The 21,281-nt window shown below is 39.7% G+C and overlaps 1 protein-coding gene across 2 annotated transcripts in view; it reads left to right on the plus strand.

Annotated features, from left to right (window-relative positions):
- Nucleotides 1–12,794: 12,794 nt before the first annotated feature.
- LOC127618465 (rhophilin-2) overlaps nt 12,795–21,281 on the plus strand; it is a 32,291-nt gene continuing 23,804 nt past the window's right edge. For both annotated transcript variants that reach the window (XM_052090928.1, XM_052090937.1), the window contains exons 1-2: nt 12,795–12,978; nt 16,521–16,636. In XM_052090928.1, the coding sequence (XP_051946888.1) occupies nt 12,910–12,978; nt 16,521–16,636 (185 nt within the window). In that variant the 5' untranslated portion in view covers nt 12,795–12,909. The remainder of the gene's footprint in view (nt 12,979–16,520; nt 16,637–21,281) is intronic.

The raw sequence follows: 21,281 nt of genomic DNA on the forward strand, positions 1-21,281 counted from the left end.
CCTCTGGTCTTTAGAGACCTCATCCATTTTTTTTTTTTTTGCAGTTGTGCCCAAACCTCTGTAGTATTCCTCAATATATCTCTTATAAATAGTCTTAATTTATTTATTTTTTTTATGTCAAAATTGCAACACATTTTGTTTTTATATGGTTTAAGTACCAAATGTATTTATGGTCTTTAGACATCCAAGGTATGTAAGAGTGTCATTTTTTTCACACATCCATAAATAATATTTTTTATAATTATTTCATATCTATTTAAGTTTACTTTAACAGGATATCTATTTATTTGTTTATTACAAGAGAAATGAGTACTATGTTCATACAAATGAACACTATATCATGTTGATGTTGCACTGTGCAACAATGAATTATTAACAATGGTGAATTATCAGTATCCTATATGCGTGTTCTCATATATATTATACTTGCTATTTCTTACTCAAGGTGCCCCTGTTGTTTCAGTGAGTTACTTGATTTACATTTGACATTGCTAACTGATGTAGAAATGACATGGAAGTGAACTATAGCAAGTGTAACACATGAACAGTATATGACTATTGTCTTTTGGGTGTACTTGTCACATATTCCCTGTTGTATTTTGTTTTTGTGCTCTTATATTGAAATTCTTGTTTAGTTCCCTGTGTTAGTTTTGTAGTCCTTGTAGTTTTATTCCTTAATTGATTCTCCCTGATTGTTTTTCATTCCCTGATTGTTTCCCCAGGTGTTCCTTCTTTTTCCTTGCATATTTAAGCCCTTGTTTCCCCCGGTAAGTTTGTCAGTTTTTGGAAGTTTTGTCATGTTTTGTGCCTGGTTTCCTGCGTTTTGTAATATTCTTTGTTACTTCGTTCATCTTTTGCGTGCATTAAAGCTGCACTTAGATCCTCATTCTTTGTCACAGTACTACTGAAATAATGTAAGTTGTTCATCCATTGAGACTCAATAAGTGCCTGACAAAAATACTTGTGTAATGTTTGTGTAACTTAGGTGTAGCTGATGTGAATCTCATGTGCAGATCATGTGTTATGTGTAGCTCAATATGTGTTTGACAGCCAGATGCATGATGAAATTTCAGTGTGAAAATAATGAATCCTGTTCTAGATTTGTCCTGATTTGTTACATTATCTCTTTGTTTTATTTTTCATAAATCAAAGAGATAAAACAAAAACTTTAATAAAAATGTTTTTTATTATTTTCAAATGGTCTTGAAAATATTTGGAAAATTTGACACTATCTGGGCATTTTGTACATACATTTTTGATAGATATAAGGTCTCTAAAGACCTGAATATGTAAGAGTGTTTGGGGATATTGCCATGAATTTAAGGGTTAATCAGACTGGAGCATCACTTCTGAAAAAAAAAATGGTTGAATGACTTGTCACTTAAAATAGTTAGTGGTAAATGCTAATTTGATACTTTTCTGTACAGATGTGAGAAATTTAGATGCAAATAATGTTAAGAAAAATATTCATTGTTTAATATTACTGTAAACAACAAAATGAAATATTTATTTTTTGGGCAATGTCAAGTACACAGGCAGACTTGTATGAAATAATATATTATTCTGATGAATTAAAAGATTATATTCACCAGTTTTGCAAGATTAAAGCAAGTACAGGACATGTAAAATCAAGTCTATTAGATCAAATATGAATAAAACATTAATTATAATAGTACTTAATCCCAGAATTCATAATTTTCTTTTTACATTAAAGTGTCATTACATGTGTAGACTATACCTGGAAAAACATGTATCTGCTATGTTTTCTTAACACGGCATAACACAAATAACTGCTCAATATATTACAGTATATGATTTGTGTAGAAACACCCAGTTACCTGAGAACATAACTGTTGCCAAGAAATTCTTAACAAATGTGTTCAGTATACCGGACTTGGAATAAAATGGTTATATTCTGGTTTTGCAAGTGGGCTTTACACCCTCATGTCTTCATTGTTAAATCCAGCATTCTATACCGTTCTTTTATTTTTAAGAGCAATTTATAGAGCATGTCTTGATGTTCTATGTAAGATAAATACATTAGGAGCATGTTGACAGGAAGACGTTTTTCTTGTGGTTTTAATGGCAGCAGTGAGTGCTCTCTATACAGAAAACACAAAGATGAGTAAGGCACTCATGTGTGTGTGCAGTGCTGACAAACACACACACACACACACACACACACACACAGTCAACAATATTGAATACGGCTAAATGAGATACTGTACTACAGTTAATGATGGTAAACATGTCATATGTCACAGACAATGTGACTTTTAACAGTATTTCAAGTCAGAGTATTTCTAAAATAAAAAAGGAAGTTAACCCAAAACATTCTCATCATTTACTCACACTCATGCATCTAAGATGTATATTTTTTTCTTTCCTCTGCTGAACAAAAATAAAGATTTGTAGATAAATATTTCAGCTCTGTAGGTCCTCACAATACACGTGAATGGTGATCAGACCTTTGAAGTGCCAAAAATATGTAAAGTCAGCATAAACAGTACAGCGAATAAGGAGTTATTTTTTTGGTCTATTCTCACCCAAAAACAACTTGATCATTTCAGAAGACATGGATTAAACCACTGGAGTCTGATATATTACTTTTATGCTGACTTTATGTGCTTTTTGGAGATTTAGAGGCCATTCACGGTGTGAATGGTGAATGATTGCCATTCACTTGTATTGAATGGACCAACAGAGCTGAAATATTCTTTTAAAATGTTTGTGTTCCACAGAAGAAAGTCACACACATCTGGGATGGCATGAGGGTGAGTAAATAATGTGAGAATTAAATTTTTTTGGGTGAACTGTCCCTTCCAAGGTACCAAAATAAGCACACGCTGTCTAGCATTTATATTAGGTGTTTACAAAAAAGTTAGCAAAAACAAAACATCTAATTTCATAATATGAGTTAAACTGTCTGTCAAGTGGAGCATGCCTGGGTAAATGTAAGTAAAGATGATTCATATGGAGCTAAAACATTGCCTGAGTCCAGTCACTGTAACTTTGACCTCAAATCATTACCCCCAATGTCAACACACTGTCTGACAGCATTGATCCAGTTGGCAAAGTGCGAAATCTGGCTACCATGATCCCTGAGTGTGTGTACTTGTTTGTCTGTATATGTTATGAGGGGTTTCTTCCTTCTACAGGCTGAAAGGGAACAAAAATATTCCCTCTAGTCTTTGAGACATTTATAAGTGGCTGTTAGATCAGATGCATTTGTAACAGCTGAACAAAAAAACCCAGAAAAATTATAAATCCCAGACTGAAAAGAAATTGACTGAAGACCTGATTTCCTCAAAGCTTTAAAGGATTTAACAAAAATGTCCCGTGTGTGTGTGGAGTGTCATAAAGGACAAGACTGACTCTTTTCTGGAATGGTCTGGCCTGCAAGTGAAGCAGTCTAAATGTGCTGTATTATTTGAGAGGAGGAGTGGGGGTAATAGATGGAATCACTCGAAGTCTGATAAACCTGTCTTTACAATCAATAATCAACCTGTACGAGTGTACTCTAGACATGAGTAATGTAAGGGGGTTAAGATGGGCAAGGAGGAGGCGAGAACCGGCTTGTCAATATAAATAATATTTAATTAAACTCAAAACCAAAACACACAAACATAAACACACACATGACGGACATGCCCGTAATTCTCTCTCTCTCGAACCGTCGTCACCGGCCACCTTTATCCCTCCCTCAGGCCGATCTGTATGTGAACTTGCAAGAGCATCACTGTTTTTAGAACTTAAGCAGCGTAAAGTCCCACTTGCTAGAGAACGTCTAGGTTAATGTCACTGTGCATCTGTCCATTCAGGTTTTGCACTGAGGAGCAGAGAATGAGGTTCAGCCATAACAGTGGCTCGGTTCAGCGTTGTGGCCGAGGGGGGACACTAGGGGTCCCTATTCAATCACGCCATGTGCTGAACTGTGTATGTGCGCTGCTGATGCAGGTACGGTCAGGCAGTAGCGTGCCAAGTGACAGGCTATTAGTGTGTAGTACCCGTAGTGTGTCTGGTCGGGGAATTCCTCAGTTGAATTCGTGGACCAGAGGGTTATGGAGGAGCCATCCAGGGAGCCAAGTTAGTGGGATCTCCTGGGATAAGAGCACATGTGATTACCTCAGTGGAGGGGAAATGCGCTAGGTACAAGCGGTACACCTGGTCAGTTGCTCGTTACCGAGTTTTACCGGCTTGGACCTGAAAAAACACGGGACGAGACGGACTCAACCCTGAGATTGGAAAATCTCGAAATGTATTGGGTGTTGCCCAGCCCGCTGCTGTGCATATGTCTGCTAGGGAGGCGCAGTTGGCCAGTGCCCCCTGAGGATGCCACATTTCTCACCGAGTGTGCTCGAACCTGCATGGGGGCAGGCATGGCCTGGGTGCGATGGCCTCAACAACCCAGTGGGAAAGCCTCTGTTTGGAGACAGCGTTCCCTTTCCGCTGTCCACCAATGCAGACAAAGAGCTGCCCAGAACATCTAATCTCTCTGCGTGCTGTCCACATAAGTACGCAAAGCACGCACCGGACACAGCAACAAAAAGGCTGGGTCTGCCTCCTCCCGGGGGAGCGCTTGCAGGTGCACTACTTGGTCCCTGAAGGGGGTTGTAGGAACCTTGGGCACGTAGCCTGGTCGCGGTCTTAGGACGACATGAGTGTCTGCCGGACCGAACTCCAGGCAGGTGTCGCTGAAAGAGAATGCTTGCAGATCCCCAACCCTCTTGATGGAAGCGAGCGCAATCAGGAGGACCGTTTTTTAAAGAAGAGGGCTTTGAGCTTGACTGATTCTAGCGGCTTGAAGGGGGGTCTCTGAAGGCCCGAGGACCACTGAGAGATCCCAGGAGGGGAACAGGCTTGGCCGGGGAGGATTCAACCTCCGGGCGCCACTAAGTAACCTGATAATCAAGTCATGCTTACCCAAGGACTTGCCGTCCACTGCGTCGTGGTGGGCCACAATAGCGGCTACATACACCTTCAAGGTGGAGGGGACAGCCTCCCCTCCAACCTCTCCTGCAGGAATGAGAGGACTGACCCGACTGCGCACCTGTGCGGGTTTTCAGACCAGGAAGAACACCAATTTGTGAACAAGCGCCACTTTAGGGTGTAATCTTCTTAGATCTTCTTCATCCCATCCAGAGGCCAGATGTGGAGGTTCCAGAGATCTGGGCGTGGATGCCAGAGGGTGCCCCGTCCCTGAGAATGAAGGTCCTTCCTCATTGGAATTCGCCAGTAGGGGGCCACCAGAGTGACTTGTTCCTCGTCCTCCCTGACCTTGCACAGCACCGATGCAAGTTAGGCTCACTGGGGGAAACGCATACTTGCACAGCCCCCGGGGCCAGCTGTGTGCCAGCACATTTGTCCCGAGGGGAGCCTCTGTTAGGGAATACCAGAGCAGGCAATGGGAGGTATCTTGGGAAGCGAACAGTTCTATCTATGCTTTGCCAAACTGCTCCCAAATCAACTGGACCGCCTGGGGGTGGAGCCTCCACTCTCCATTGAGCGTACTGTGAGGGATCAAGCAGTTAAGCAAGAGGAGTCACAAGGGAAGTTCAAAAGTAAGGGTTTTATTTCCCAAAAATCATTACAACAAAACAAAAATAAAGTTTTAGGCCCATAAAGAGGTCAAATAAACAGACAATAACTAAAGCTCTGAACATAAGAGACTCAAAAATACAACTGACCTGAAACAAAGGGGACTTATATATTGGCTGATCAAACCAATTGACACACAAGGGAAGACTAACAACAACACTACTACATAAACTACAAATAACAGCAAAACTACGGTGGCCGACAGAGCTCAACGTGCTGCAACCTAAAGAAGACGCATGCAAATAGAAAAAAACGCATGCAAATAGAAAAAAAACGCATGCAAATAAAAAAAACACCCGCAAATTAAGAAAACATCTTCATCAGTTTCACAGCAAACACGTGTGCTCCAAATACTCACAACACAACAAAATACAGAAACGCACTGCAAAAGCTCACAACACAACCAAATACAGAAACGCGCTGCAAAACTTCACAACACAACCAAATATAGAAACGCGCTGCAAGTAATATAGACCACAACGGAAATGTTTCCGGGGGAACCAAATAAGTGACACACCCGGCTGGGACGTGCTTATTGCACGTGAGCATCCCTATGCCCTACTCCCTTCGAAGGGCAGACAGCAGAGCTCTTCAAGTGGGACTTTGGAGTGAGCATGGCACTAGTGTGCCATTTATGTAGCCGTTTGGACTTGATGAAGGGAGCAATGAAAGACAACTTCCAACGTAATTATTTTCACCTGGGATGTTCCCATGACAACGCAGCACTTTGTCCATCAGTTGAATAGCTGTTCTGAGGACAGAAATATAATGCTGTTAACATAACAGTTGCAAATAAATTTATTTTTACTTTACAAAAAACTGTTAAAATATGCGTTTTATATATCCGTTAAATATCTGTGTGTCATTGAACATATTGTTAATACATTTTGTATATTGTATACAAGTTGTATGTCATAAAAAAATAATCTCTGTATGTTTTGCGGAAAAAAAAGTTAAAATAAATAAAATAAAATAAAGTAGAATTTTGAGCTGTAAGCAAAGAGTAGAAGAACTATAAATAAGTATAATATTACAATATAATATTATAATATTATTTCTATATACAATATATTACAATATTATTTTAATATTATAGTTTATTTATAAAAAAAAATATATATAGGCTTTCACTTCTTGTCAATATCAGTTCTTTGCCGTAAGCACGTCCCAGCCGGGTTCGTCACTTATTTGGTTCCCCCGGAAACATTTCCGTTGTGGTCTGTGTTACTTGCAGCGCGTTTCTGTATTTGGTTGTGTTGTGAAGTTTTGCAGCGCGTTTCTGTATTTGGTTGTGTTGTGAGTATTTGGAGTACACGTGTGCTGTGAAACTGATGAAGATGTTTTCTTAATTTGCTGGTGTTTTTTTTCTATTTGCATGCCTTTTTTTTCTTTTTGCATGCGTTTTTTTTCTATTTGCATGCGTTTTTTTCTATTTGCATGCGTCTTCTTTAGGTTGCAGCACGTTGAGCTCTCTCGGCCACCGTACAAAACCTACCTAAAAACTTATTCCAAAAGAAATATGCTTTTACTTAACCTTAACTCAACAAAAATACTCAATATAATATGAATTCAACCCCCAAAATATCTACACAGGGAATAAAGCTACCCCCCTCAGACTTAACAAGCAGTGGTAGGGTCCAATTAGACCACCTCCCCAATAAAGCTGCTCCTGCTCCAAATGCCACCCCTTTAAGCCAGCCGACTTCCTGAATCTCTCCCGGGTGTGGAATCCAACACTGGTAAGCTCAGAAACAAAATAATTATACAAACAGAATAGCAATCCAAAAGTAACTAATGTTGCGTGCTCCCAAAAAGATACTCATGTATGGTCAACTAAATAAAGTATAATGTGTGTGAAATGAACTAAGTGTCCTGTGATTTATTTGTAACTAAATAAATATTTGCAACAAATGTATAGTGTGTATGAGGTTACCGCTCTTGAACTGGTTGTGAGGCCATGGCTGTGGCCATCACAGTACCTTGCCCGGGATGTGAGTGGTACACAACAACCTGAGTTGCTGCTGGCTCTATAGGAGGAGATGGTGAGCGAGTTGTGACATATGATGAGAGCGCATGCCGCCTTGGCGATTTAAGTACACTACCATCGTGGTGCTGTCTGATCGAATCAAGATGTTCTTGTCCCATATTAGCGGGAGAAACCTCCACAGGGCAAATATTACAGCCAGCAACTCTAGGCAGTTGATGTGCCAACCCAGTTGGTGCATAGAAAAAAGATGCTCTGAACCGGGGTGAGCTTGCTCTTTTCCCAGTTGACCTCTCGGGCCTTCAGAGACCCCCCTTCGAGCTGCTAGAATCAGTCAAGTTCAAAGCCCTCTTCTTGAAAACGGCCCTCCTGATTGCGCTTACTTCCATCAAGAGGGTTGGGGACCTGCAAGCATTCTCTGTCAGCGACACCTGCCTGGAGTTCGGTCCGGCAGACACTCATGTCATCCTAAGACCCTAGATGGCTGAGGTGCCTGAGCACCTGGTATCTGTGGGTGAACAGTAACTCTCGAGAGTGGGCTAGGATGACCCAGTCATCGAGGTAATTGAGTATGTGGATGCCCACTTCCCTTAGTAGGGCAAGAGCGATCTTCATGAAGACATGAGGGGACAGGGACATGCCGAAGGGGAGGACCTTGTACTGATATGCCTGGGCATCGAATGCGAACTGTAGTAAGGGTCATGTCGAGGCAAGATAGAGAAGTGGAAGAACGCGTCCTTGAAGTCTACCGCTGCGAACCAATCTGTCGGTCGTAAGCCGCCGCCTTTCTTGGGAATGATGAAGTAAAAGCTGTAGAAACCCTTCTTCATCTCGGCTGGAGGGACAGGCTCTATTGCGTCTTTGAGTAAATTGACCTCCGCACGCAGGGTGTTGGCTTCTTCGCCATGCAACGAGGTAAAGCATATGCCGGCGAAAGGGGGCGGGGGCCTGGCGAACTGAATCGCGTAGCCGAGTCGGATGGTCCTGGTCAACCAGCGCGACGAGTTGGGAAGTGAGAGCCACACGTCCAAGCTCCGTTCGAGGGGCACTAAGGGGACGATCATTTTTGACATACCTGGCGAGGCTTCTCAGTGGAGCAGGGCAGGTAGTGTGGTGTCAGGAGGCAGAAGTGCGTCCCAAGGCTCTGGTTCTGAGAGAAAACTTGAAGCACTTACCTTGCTCCTCACACCCGGCAGGGGTGGGTTAGTGACAAAGGAGGAGGTCCCATGTAGGCGTCCTCTGGACTCGTCAGAACCGGCTGGCCAGGGAGCAGCAGTCGTGGGTCCGGAGGAGAGAGCTCCGCGTCCGGGGTGCCAGCTGGTGAAGTGTGGCACCTGGTTGCCGTGAGAACGGCATTTGCAGGCCAGGTGACCCAGAGAAAGAGGAAATTGCTCTATTATTGAAAATGTGGGTACCGCAGCCCGAAGGGGGTGCGGCAAAGAATATACCTTGATCTGAAGATTCTCCTCCCAGTCCTCCACCAGGGGACGGAGTGGTCTGTCTATCAGCTCCGGAGCAAACGTCTCGTTCCCTGGGTCGTCTGTCTCAGGAACGCTTGGGAGCCTTCTGGGTCCTCGAGGACATTCGGGAGATGGGGGGCGTGCGCTTGCTGTGGGGCGCTCGACACTGGGGCTGAGAGATGGGCCCAGGTTAGGGCGAAGCTGCCTGTTGTCTGGAAGCCGCAGGAGGATGCCCTTGGCGAGCAGACGGACCATGGCCCGCGCTGGTGCAGTGGCGGGGCATGATGTGAGAAATTGCCTCCGTCTGTTTCTATAGATGTCATTATGTGGCAATTTTCTGTTCACTTTTTATGACTATACATGTAAGAAATATGTAAAAATGGACATGCAAATGTGAATTTTCTGTTTACATGTAACACATTGCAACAAAAATACATTTACTCTATACATACAAATGTTCATATCCTTTTTCTGTATACTACAGTATTGTACAGTATTGACTTTTCCCAGTAAACTTTGGCTGATAATCCAAGATCTGTGCGTCGTTAACTGACCCTCTGATTGTGCTATGATTAGCCAATCGTCGAGGTAATTCAGTATTCGCACTCCCCGCTGTCTCAGGGGGGAAAGTGCCACGTCCATACATTTCGTGGAATGTACGGGGGCCAATGATAGGCCGAATGGTAGTACTGTGTACTGGTATGACTGTCCCTCGAAGCGAATCTCAGAAAAGGCCTGTGATGAGGCGCTATCGAATGTGAAAGTAAGCGTCTTTCAAATCCACTGATAGAAACCAACCCCGGGCTGAACTTGCGCGAGGATATGTTTGGTTGTTAACATTCTGAACGAGCGAATCATAAAAGCTTTGTTCAGATGTCTGAGATCTAGGATGGGGCGGAGGCCACCGTCCTTTTCGGGACGAGAAAATAGCGGCTGTAAAACCCGCCTCGCTCATAGAGGGAGGAACAGTTTCTATAGCGCCTTCTCTATCAGTTCGAGCACCTCGGTGCGTAGAACATGTGACACATCTTTCCTCACTTTCGTCTCGACCACCGCTGAAAAGCGGGGTGGTCTGCGAGCGAATTGAAGTGAGTAACCGTGTTTTATTATGTTCAAAACCCATTTTGGCATGTCGGGGATTTTTTCCCAGGCTTTTGCTCGCACAGATATGGGCTGAATGTTGGCTGGGGGCGTGTCGCAGTGACGTATGGGCCCCACCGGCAAATTGCCTTGTGCTAACACTGAGTTTACAGCTCCCAGAGGCGCAGGTGCACGCTGAGCAGCCGTGTTGAGTGCCGAGTACAGGGGTGCGTGTGAGTTTACAGGCACGCACGCTATCTCTGTAATGCTCGCATCGTGAGCTGGAGAAATGTTTGAAACTGTATAGACAGTGTTTACAGGTGGGGGTGCATACATTGTAATAGGCACGCGCGCCACTTTCATAAAGCTTCCCGCTCTTAGCGGGGAGTTTCTTGGCTCGCGCGTCGCATCAGTGATACTTGCGGCATGAGACAGAGAACTGTTTGAAACTGTATGTGCAGCGCTTATGGGTGAAGGAGCAGAAGGAGATACAGAAGGAGCCGGCGTCCTCTTAGCAGTCCTGCTGTAGGATTGTCAACGGCAGGCGAAAGACTCCAACAATCCGGAGGATCCAGCGAAGAGGAGGTCTTCGCTGAAGGAGATTAAATCTAAAGGAACTCGTATGACGGGGTGCCCATTATATAGCCTGGCTATGCTAATTTCGGCGGGCTCTGAGCGCGCGAACGCGAGGCGCGCGCCCATTGGTCGCGCGTTCAGAGTCGCCCCGTCATTGGTTCGAGCAGTTGCCGCAGCACAGCCAATGACCGAGCTGCCTCGCTCATTACTGTCTGCTGTGCAGCTGCAATGCGTTTTACATAGACTTCAATATTTCTCGAGAAACGGAGTTTTCCCATAGCGTAAGCTACTTACACAATAGGAGAGACCTCTCAATAGGGAACTACATTCATTGGCAGAAAGACCAAAATACAAATGTAAACAAAGTGTATCAATGGAAACGTTGTGTACATTTATTCTTTTCTATTCAGCTCAGCTATTCAAAGTCAAAGTCTACAGGTATATTTGATTAATCAGAGCTATTTGCTGTTATATTGCAAAGGCAGCAGGGCATGTTTATTCTGGTTGCTAAGTAACAAATGATCGTTGTCCTTGAGAATATGTAGCTGTTGTCATAAATATACATACCTAGGGTGCAAATAAGGTATCTACATATAGATTTCTATGGTTGTTGTTTTAGGGTCGTAATAAGGACAAATAACGTAAAAAAAAAAAAAAAGATTTACATTTTGAATTAAAAATAAAAGCATAAAATAATTTCCTTGCACCTTGAATACACATGAGCATGCACAACTGAATAATTGATTTAAAAAAGCTTTTCAGACATATTTTTATAGCCAATTTTGACAAATAGCTTATTTTTAGTCATGAATATCAAGAAGCAGGGTTACTCCTGACTTAAGGTTACTGAAAGGAATAATTCACCCAAAAATGAAAAATCTCTCCTTATTCACTTACCCTGATGCCATCCCTGATATGTATGACTATCCTCTGTCAGGTCCTTATAATGGGGTGCCAGAACTTTGATGGTCCAAAAGTCACATTTAGGCATCATAAAAGTAATCCATGTGATTCCAGTCAATCAATGACTGTCTTCTGAAGCAAATTGATACATTTGTGTAAAAAAAAAAAAAAAAATTATTAAAAAGTTATTAACTTTTAAAAAGCGCTTCCTGGCAGCAGCTAATGCGAAGGGTGACGTAAGCTTAAGTTAAAAACACTTTAATTATCGACTTGTTTCTTACATAAACTTATGGATTCACTTCAGAAGACAGTCATTGATTGACTGGAATCGCATGGATTACTTTTATGCTGCCTAAATGTGACTTTTGGACCGGGAAGAACCTGATAGAGCTCTATTTTCTTCTAAAAAAACGTATTTTATGTTCTGCTGAAGAAAGACAGTCATACACATTGGGATGTGAATAATGAGAGAATTTTTAGGTGAACCATTCCTTTAAAACTAATTAGACTTTTGTTTTTCACATTTTTTACATTTAAAAATATAATAGGCCAATAACTTTTAATTAAGAAATTGAAAACATTTGATAGATAGATAGATAGATAGATAGATAGATAGATAGATAGATAGATAGATAGATAGATAGATAGATAGATAGATAGATAGATAGATAGATAGATAGATAGATAGATAGATAGATAGATACTTTGACACACATTCACCATGAGCAGTGGGTTCGTTAAAACTGCCTGGTTACATGTCTGAGCTAAATATAACTTTGATGCGAAGCTTTTATACAGCAGTTCACATCAGGGGCGTGTCATTTGCGCAGGTAAGCAATGAAAGACTCCACCCACTAAGCGAGCTGCTTTATCCTGTGTTCCAACTGGATGAATAAGCCTCCGAAGGGCACTTCGAAGGGTGAACACTCATGATAGCCATGATAGCTTTAAACAGAACTTCAAATAAAATTGCCTTAAAAGATGAGTTACAAATAAAGGTTATTTTTCAGCCCCACACCTTCCAGCCCTCCAAAGCTGTCATACTGTATGATAAAGTCGTCGAAGGGAATGGGGCATAGGGATAATCACTTCTGAATGGGATACTCCCTCGTCATGCTTCCGGAGCGGGGCGGGGAAGTGTGGTGCAAATAGCGATTGCAAAAGGTGTTTGTCAGAGTTTCAACAACTGTGAGCATCAATAGACATCTGACTGCCTTGTATACACACCTGTTGGGCTGCAGGGAGATCCCACGACTTCTACTTGCTGAATTGAACCGAAGCAATCTGCTTTCGGTTGAGAATTTAGAAATGACGGACACTCTTATTCCCAATGGTCCCAAGGCCGACGGACCGGTGGAGAATGGCTACTTCAAAAAGGTCAGGGGTACTTTTCAGTTTCAGTATTTTTTCCTCGAATGTTAAATATCTGACGTTATTACTATTGGCGTAGATGTAGCTTATTTATTATGTTATTTCACAAGTTTTAAACCTAAGACGCCTGTGCAGACTGTACATGTTAAGGAGCATTTCGCCTTACTACTTTCAAAGATGTTTATAAGAGGATCTGTTGGAGATTAGAACACATCTGCTTGGCATGTGGGGTGTGGACGCTGGCTGGCGAGCTCTTTTTAATGCCCACAAGAATGCCACGCCAAATTGGGATTTTGGACGAATAAATCTCACTATATTTACCATATGCTTTCCCATTTCAATATTCCACAAGTCAGTGCTTTTCTGTTTTCTTAAACGTATTAAACCACATACGTTCACTTGCTTAATACTGTTTTTCTATCAACATACCTTACAACAATTTGCCATGGTAATCATAGTTTTCGACAAAGTAGTTGCACACTCATTATTAGAACAGTAAAACTGTGGTAACTTGGCATTAGCAACTAGTTTCATTAGAAATATGCTTATGAAAGCTTCGTACACTGTTTGAAGGATATCCCTTGTCAATTTATAGTGGGACAGCAGTAACGTTAGTTGTACTGGAGTTTTGACGAAAACTATGCTTACCATAGCAAAATGTTTAAGGATTTTATACCGTCATCGTATGACTGCCATTTTCTTCCAAATACAGAAATTTAACTTTTAAATTCATGCTTTTAAATATTACAATTCTGTAGTGATAACAGTGAAATTAGCTCAGAGGTTTTGTAAATAAAACATTGAGTGACCCATTACAGGCAGGTCTATACAACATTACACTTCATACATATAAGCCTAAATCTAATGAATCTCTTCTATTCCATAGTTGATTAAATGTGTTATCTATTTTGGATTTGCTGAAGGAACACTTCAAGTAGCTTATGTCCCAATCCACATAACTTGATCTAAAAACCTTACTTGTGGCCTTATGTATGGAAGTGAATAGAGAATGAATGTATATGACCTAAGAATGTATATCTTAGGTTCTTGAATTTGAAAATTCTTTGTCAGAAATCCATCATATCCATCTATCATATGGCTATATGTGCCTTTTGTAAAGGAACCAGGTTCCTGGCATTTGTCCAGGAATCTGAATTTTTTGTAAGTGCGAATTGCAGCTGAAGTGGCCCATTGTCCTTGTTGAGCTCACCTCTCTTTGTCTAAAGAGTATCTATTGGGGTTTGTTGTTTAGGGCTTCCTGTTGGTATTAAGGCGATCTTTGTTAGAGTCCAACCAGACCAACATAGTCTGCTGTGGGCAGTATCTATACTTCTCTCCCAGGGATCTTTTTCTGAGTAATTCTGCGACTGGCACACTATGGTATTGCATGGTTAATGTTGCTGGCTGAGGGAAAGGGGGTTTAATTTTCTGCTGATGGATGTGATGGTGTTTCTTTAGTACATTTCCATTGTCTCGTTTTCATTTGTTACATTCATTCTTCAAAAATGAGTGTGGTCAATGTCTGCAGCGAGAAGGCTTCAGGCCATTACAACGTGGGGGCTGGTTCAGAGTGGGGATGTGGTTTTGGTCCAGTTCCGTCTGAGCAGAGCCTGCTTGGAGAAACCGAATTGCAGATTCAGCGTGTTTTTCCAGTTTTCATCCTATTACCGTTGCATCTGCCCAAGTGACGGTACATATAGCCAAACCACAAACAGTAATAAAACACAGATGCTCCTGTTTCATGTTTCTTCAGAGGCAAGAGAAGCTGTTTAGAGCTAAAAGGTTAGTTTAACTTGTCCTCTGAACATCTCACAGAAGCATTACCCGGACAGCAATAAATGAATCCAACAGAAACCAAACAGCATATGAGTAAGAAAGAAAGATTGTGTCTTAATCTGAGACAATAACATTCATCAGAATGGCATTCACTCTATCTACAGAACAATTGCATAACCCTAACCTGCTCTCTTTGAATGTGTACTGAACTTTGTTACCCTAACACACAGAGACATTAAGAGGATGTCCTTTTGGCTGAAAGTAGTAATTCACATAGTTATTGTCATATATAACAGTTGTATAATCAATAAACCATAGCCTGGTTTAAACCTTTTATAAAAATGCCTGGATGTTTCTGATCACTTACACAACTCATTCAAGGCCCCTGTTTTCTTTCTCATTTATGCCCTGGTTTGATTGGGACCTTGTTACTGCTCTGTCTGCAGTGTCAGTACAGGGGTAATTGCTGTGTGATTGTGACTACAGAATGCAGTTTTGTTGGCAGCTATTTGGTTCTGCTTGACTAAACATTGGGCTGGTCAGTGTTCTAGAATGTTCAGAGGTCACTTTGGGTTCCTTGAATTAAAAGCTTGTGAAACCTTTGTTGCAGTGGAATCTTTTTTTAAAAAAATTTATAGAATGGAACACACTGTTTCATTTTAAACAGTGACTCTTCATTATGGAATGTTTATATTTTGAATGTAACAGCCAATTTATACATGTAACTTAAAGTGTCTAATTTCTCTGCCCGTAGCTATACCAAATGGAATTGCAAATATGCTGTTTTCAAACAGGTATCCCGAAAACTCATCCACACCCATTCTCGGACAAACAGATAGTCCCCCCCCAAACTCATGCCATTGGATGAGCCAATGATGTGATGTCAAGCTGGATGTGATGCTCAGACAGAACAATGTTTTGATAGTGTTTACACTTTGTTGGTATATCAACCTACAAAAAATTGCTTGGTGGTCTCTTCATATTTAAGTTAGTATAGGAGAATGTATTTTAACATTTAAAATAATGTTAAACTGCTTTAGAATGCTCCCATGTTATTTTAGCGTGTGCTCTGTTAATTCTCTACACTGAAATTCACAACTAATGAAATTAAAATTGTGGTATGTCCTAGTGTGATTATTAAACCGTGAAATTTCACATGATATTATTAGAAAACTTTTTATTTGGTGGGATCGAAATTGGTATTGAGAACTGTGAAATTGAACCGATATCGGTACGCACTGCTGAAATTTTGGTACTGTGACAACACTAAAACTAGGTTGCTATGGTAAAATCTTTTAGATCTTTCTACCATTCAAAGCTGAAACTCTTTTGTCTTTGTTTAACCATAGCAACTAAGTGTACTTATTTTCAGAAGTAGATACTACTTTTCCACAGTAGGATCTAATGGAATGTTTGCCAAGATAAGAGCCGTAAGAGGTTTGCTATTTTCACCACTTAGATTGATACCACACTCCTATAAACCTCCTCCCTTAGCTATCAGATTTATGACAGATACTTTCAATTTAGGTGTGTCTAGATGGGTAATTGATTTCTCTTTACGTGCTGTACTGCGTATGGCACGCCTTAGTGACACAAGAAGCTTTGTGTCAGCTAGCGTGAGCTGGTGTGTTTATCATTGGTGTACATAGACACAATGTAATTCATGCAGTTGTGGTTTTATAAGATCATGAGCCTGTTCCCAGCAAGATTAGCTCACAAACAAGATCCTATGCCTCAAAGTCTCGTTCTCTCTGTCTGTTTTTCTGTGTCAGGGATGTAATCCATTTGCTCAGACGGGTCGCAGTAAGCTGCAGAATAAAAGAGCGACTCTCAACCAGCAAATCATCAAGCAAATGAGGATGAGAGCTGGAGCAGAGAACCTCCTCAAGTAAGTCGATCACACTCATTTATGGACACAGACACAAGGGGATACACTCAGTTTCACATGGCTGATGGTTCTTGTGGCTGATGGTCTTCCCGCTCACCTCACATGTTGGACTATATGAACACTTGTGTAGGTATGCAAACAGATGCAATAATTATTGCCCCAAATAAACCAACAATATTCAAATGAATTCATAAAACAAACTTTTCTAAAGGTGGTACAAAAGGCTTTCATTGACTAACATGCTTCTGTTATATAAAATCATCTGTTTAAAGTCCCTGTCACTGGACCAAAGGGCCCTGGCCCTTTTGAGCAATCACTGCCTTGTTTTGGAGGAATCTTCTGCTCTGTGTGGTGAGGTATCAGTCAGAATCCTTGCTGATAACCTGTCATCATAGTATTTTACTGTTTTTGTGTGTGTGAATGTGTACAGATACTAATGTTTGGAAGTGATCTGCACTTTGTGATGGCAGTCAGACGTACCTTTAGCATTCAGTGTTGATTTGGAGCTGAAGATAGACTAACATTGTGTCTGTTAAATCTGATGACTAAAGAGGCTGAGAATGCTACATGTGATTTTGTTGCACTTTTGGAAAATAGAACGGACATTGAAACCATATCAGATCTTAACATGATCTTAAACTCAATCACACACTTAATTTGCTTAAAACAGACATTTGTCTATTGACAATTGTTAAAGATAATTAATTAAAATAGATGCATAATTAATAACAACAATAATGAACCGTAAGCATTGAAATCTTTATTTATACATAGATTGATTTTTGACTGACCAACCGTTCAAATGCAAACTTGAAAACGTCAACATTAGAGAAAACATCCTGATTGTAGAAGGAAATGTCAAAACATGAAACATCCACCAAAGTATGTGCATGTAGCTTACGGTATAAATAGAATAACCGATAGAAATGTGAATATTTTATATATTTTCAGTGTTTTTCTTAATTTAATACATTCAGAATGTGTTTTAATTAATTTACTGTTTAATAATAATTTGTATAGAAGATACAGATTCAAATTAATTAAAAAGTTCCCGTTGTATATCGTGGAATATTATATATTATATCTATAATATATATATATATATATATATTTTTTTTTAATTAAGTCACTGTGTGAATATAGTTAATAACATGCCTCTACACTGGTGATGGTGAGATTTCAAGTGAATGTACCGTACCTTCGTGCTCTCCTGGCAAGAAACGACGTGATTGTCAGTTTGGGTGATACAGGGAGACCAGCGGATCAACAATGTTTCTTGTCTTGTGCTTTAACACACTCGTGATTTTTGCAGTAAACGTAATGTTCATCTATAGAGAAACACTCCATGATTACATTAACCCCTGCTTCATCTTTTCAAGGAAGCAAGGAAGTGAAGGATGAGCATCTGCTTTTTATTCTATGTTGCTGACAGGATGTGACATGCAGCACACAATTGGATAATGGATAATCGATTATTCATTAACATCCCTATTAAAAACATATGTTTTATAATAGAATGCATTCACTATGTTAGACCTTTTTCGAACATTCTAGTGGCAAGCTGTCAACAATGAAATGTTAGAACTGATTTGAAAGGTAACTGACCGTCAGCCATGCTTACTATAATAGCTGAGAACAAAGAGGAAGAAAAAAAGTCTCTGGCTGAAAAATATGCCTATGCAAAGTATCATGCAAATATTTTACTCTAGCACAGTGTTACCCTACTGATGTCCCTGGTACCATGCTAATGTGATGTCAAGTGGAAGCAGGTTTACATGCAAAAGGATACAATGATTAAATCATAATTACAGAATATAAATGTTGGAAATTCTAAATTCTTCTTTTCTTTTTTCAAACTGCAAAGAACATTATTAAAGAGAGAGTTCACCCAAAAATGAAAATTGTTATTTATTAATAATGTTGTTAATGTTGTTCCACACACTTATGACTCCCTTTCTTCTGTGGAAAAAGAAATGAGAGCCTTACTGGTAGCCTCAGACAATATTCATGTTATTGTATGGAAAAAAGTTACAATGAATATGAAAGGTAACTTAGGCTATCAGTCCCTTACTTTCTGCCTAATATCTTATTTTGATTTCCAAGGAAGAAAGTAAGTCATAAAGGTTTGGAACAAAATGAGGGTGCGTAAATTATTAATTTATTTGATTTGTGGGTGAACTAGCACTTGAACAATAGCATGTCATATGTCCATCTTCTTCTGCCATGTTTTCTGTTGTTACAGTTTATGTAATGATAGCTAGAAATGTGCTTTAAGATACATTTAACTGGTGATGCAAACTGTGCCAAAGGTGGAGAAAGGTTATGATGTTGTTTAAAAGAAAGCTCTGATTGTACATGAATACCTAATTTGCCTTGTTGCTGTCCAGAGCTACCAGACACATTTGTACCTTGTCTGTTCAAGGAATTGTATATATGAATGAAACATGAGTCGATGGGGAAACGGTGGCATCTTCTGAACAAACCCCATATTCATACTTGTGCAAGTGCTCAAAAAGGACAATCTCCCCAGTATTTCAGAATTTTCCAGAACAGCTCTTTCATCTTGTGAAAACCATATTGTCCTGGGATTACTGCACAGCTCTTAACGTTACTGTGGTTGTTGTTTCTGTCTACCACAAAATCTCCCATGTTTTTCCAATTATGATAAGCACACACTAACATTGGGCAAGCTGGTCTCCATGGGGATGTTAAGTGTGTTTTTTTTTTTTTTGTGAAGGACATGCACGCTGGGTTTGGTCATAGAGCTTTTGATTGGCTCCGACATCAGAGAGGCTTCAAATCTTAATAGAACAGTAAAGTTTGGATGAGTGCTTTCTTTGAATAAGAAGCCCTAAGAGAGTGTCCTCTCTTTCCCTTTCTGTACTTTGGCAATACAGTGTCAAGAAAAAGTATGTGAACGCTTACATTTGTCTTAAAATCTGGTTTGATCTTCATGTAATTTACAATAATGAACCAACACAATCTGTTTGAACTAATAACACACATTATTGCATTGTTCCTGAAAATATTGAATACATCATTCAAACATTCACATTGTAGGTTGGAAAGAGTATGTTAACCCCTAGGCTAATGACCTCAGCAAAAGCTAATTCGAGTCAGGAGTATGCAAATCTGACATCCAATTAATGAAACAAGATTGGAGGTGTGAGTTAGAGCTACAGTACTTTTGACTTATAAAAAAAGCACTCAAACATTTTGAGTTTGCTATTCACAAGCAGCATCTGCTGACATGGAATATACCTCAAAAAAGAGATCTCAGAAGACCTACGATTAGGGCTGCAACTAATTATTATTTTGATAATTGATTAATTAAATAATTATTTGGCGATTATTGCAACGATTCATCATTGGCTCTTAACCGATTATTCCGCTTGTGCCCTGACTTAAATGGTTGTATTAAACGTTCTTACTAACAATAAAGAGGACAAAATCATCTTTTAAAAATATTTCTAAATGACATTCACTGAATTAAAGGGGAAAAATACTTTTTATGAAGTTTAATTCAGTAAAGAAATTCACTGCAAATCATATTATCAAGTGTTTTTGACTTGTTCTCTTTTGTTTAATTGTCTAAAAATCCTTAAAACAAGATTTGAGAAGCAACATATAAGATATTTAGACTTGCTTTAAGAGAATTTATCTTAAATATAAGTTTATTTTGTATATAATTGTATACTTCTGCGAGTCCAGTAGAGACAAAATATAATTCTGTTCCAGATCTATTCTCTAAAATAAAGTATAAATATCTTATATGCGGCTTCTCAGGTGAATGCATCTTTTTTTTTTTTTAAAGGATTTTTAGATATTTGAAAACATTTTTATTATTAATATTATATTCAACATTTTCAGATAACAATTTTTTCTTCTGCAGTGTAGCTGCTAAAGAAATGTACATTGATTTTAAAGGAGTTTTAGATATTATTTTTGGAAAACAAGCCAAAACAAATAAAAAAAAATAAAAAAAAAAGTATTTTGTTGAAGTGTATAATGGGGTGAAGACTTCCCCTCTCACCTTTCTGTTAACTTCAATCCATCTTTAACTCAAACTAAAAAAAACTTTCTCTTATTAATAAAGCTTCACAATAAGAAATGCACAGTGACTTATATATTATGATTCAATAAGTCACGAGCCATCACGTTATAATCTTGCTGCAGCAAGTGTGCGCTCGAGGGACGAGCGTCCCCGCGTCAGAGTGTGCATCAGCCAGGTGCAGTTTTAGTCTCTCCACTTTTAGATTGGAACATTCATAAGAGGCACTGACTGTTCTGGAATTCCAGTTTTGGAGTTTGTAGTTATTTACATGATTTGCTTCCATATTATCTGAACTTTAATAAAGCTATAACACTAAATATAACTGCATTAAAGATGTAACTCCGCGGTTTTTTCACACTCTACACAAGTTTTGCTCCAGCTCCATTTATTCCACAACGTGTGTGTGTTTCTGTATTATTTTGTGATCTACATCACCTAAAGGGGGCTGTCAATCGATTAATTTTAATCAAATTAATTACATGATGTCCCGATTAATTAATCGCATATACAAATATTTGCTGAGAAAGCCCATCATATAACAATAACTCAATATATAATGATGAAATAATTATATTGTTATCTTTAAATATT

The sequence above is a fragment of the Xyrauchen texanus genome, chromosome 2 (genome assembly GCF_025860055.1).
Source record: "Xyrauchen texanus isolate HMW12.3.18 chromosome 2, RBS_HiC_50CHRs, whole genome shotgun sequence".
NCBI lineage: Eukaryota > Metazoa > Chordata > Actinopteri > Cypriniformes > Catostomidae > Xyrauchen > Xyrauchen texanus.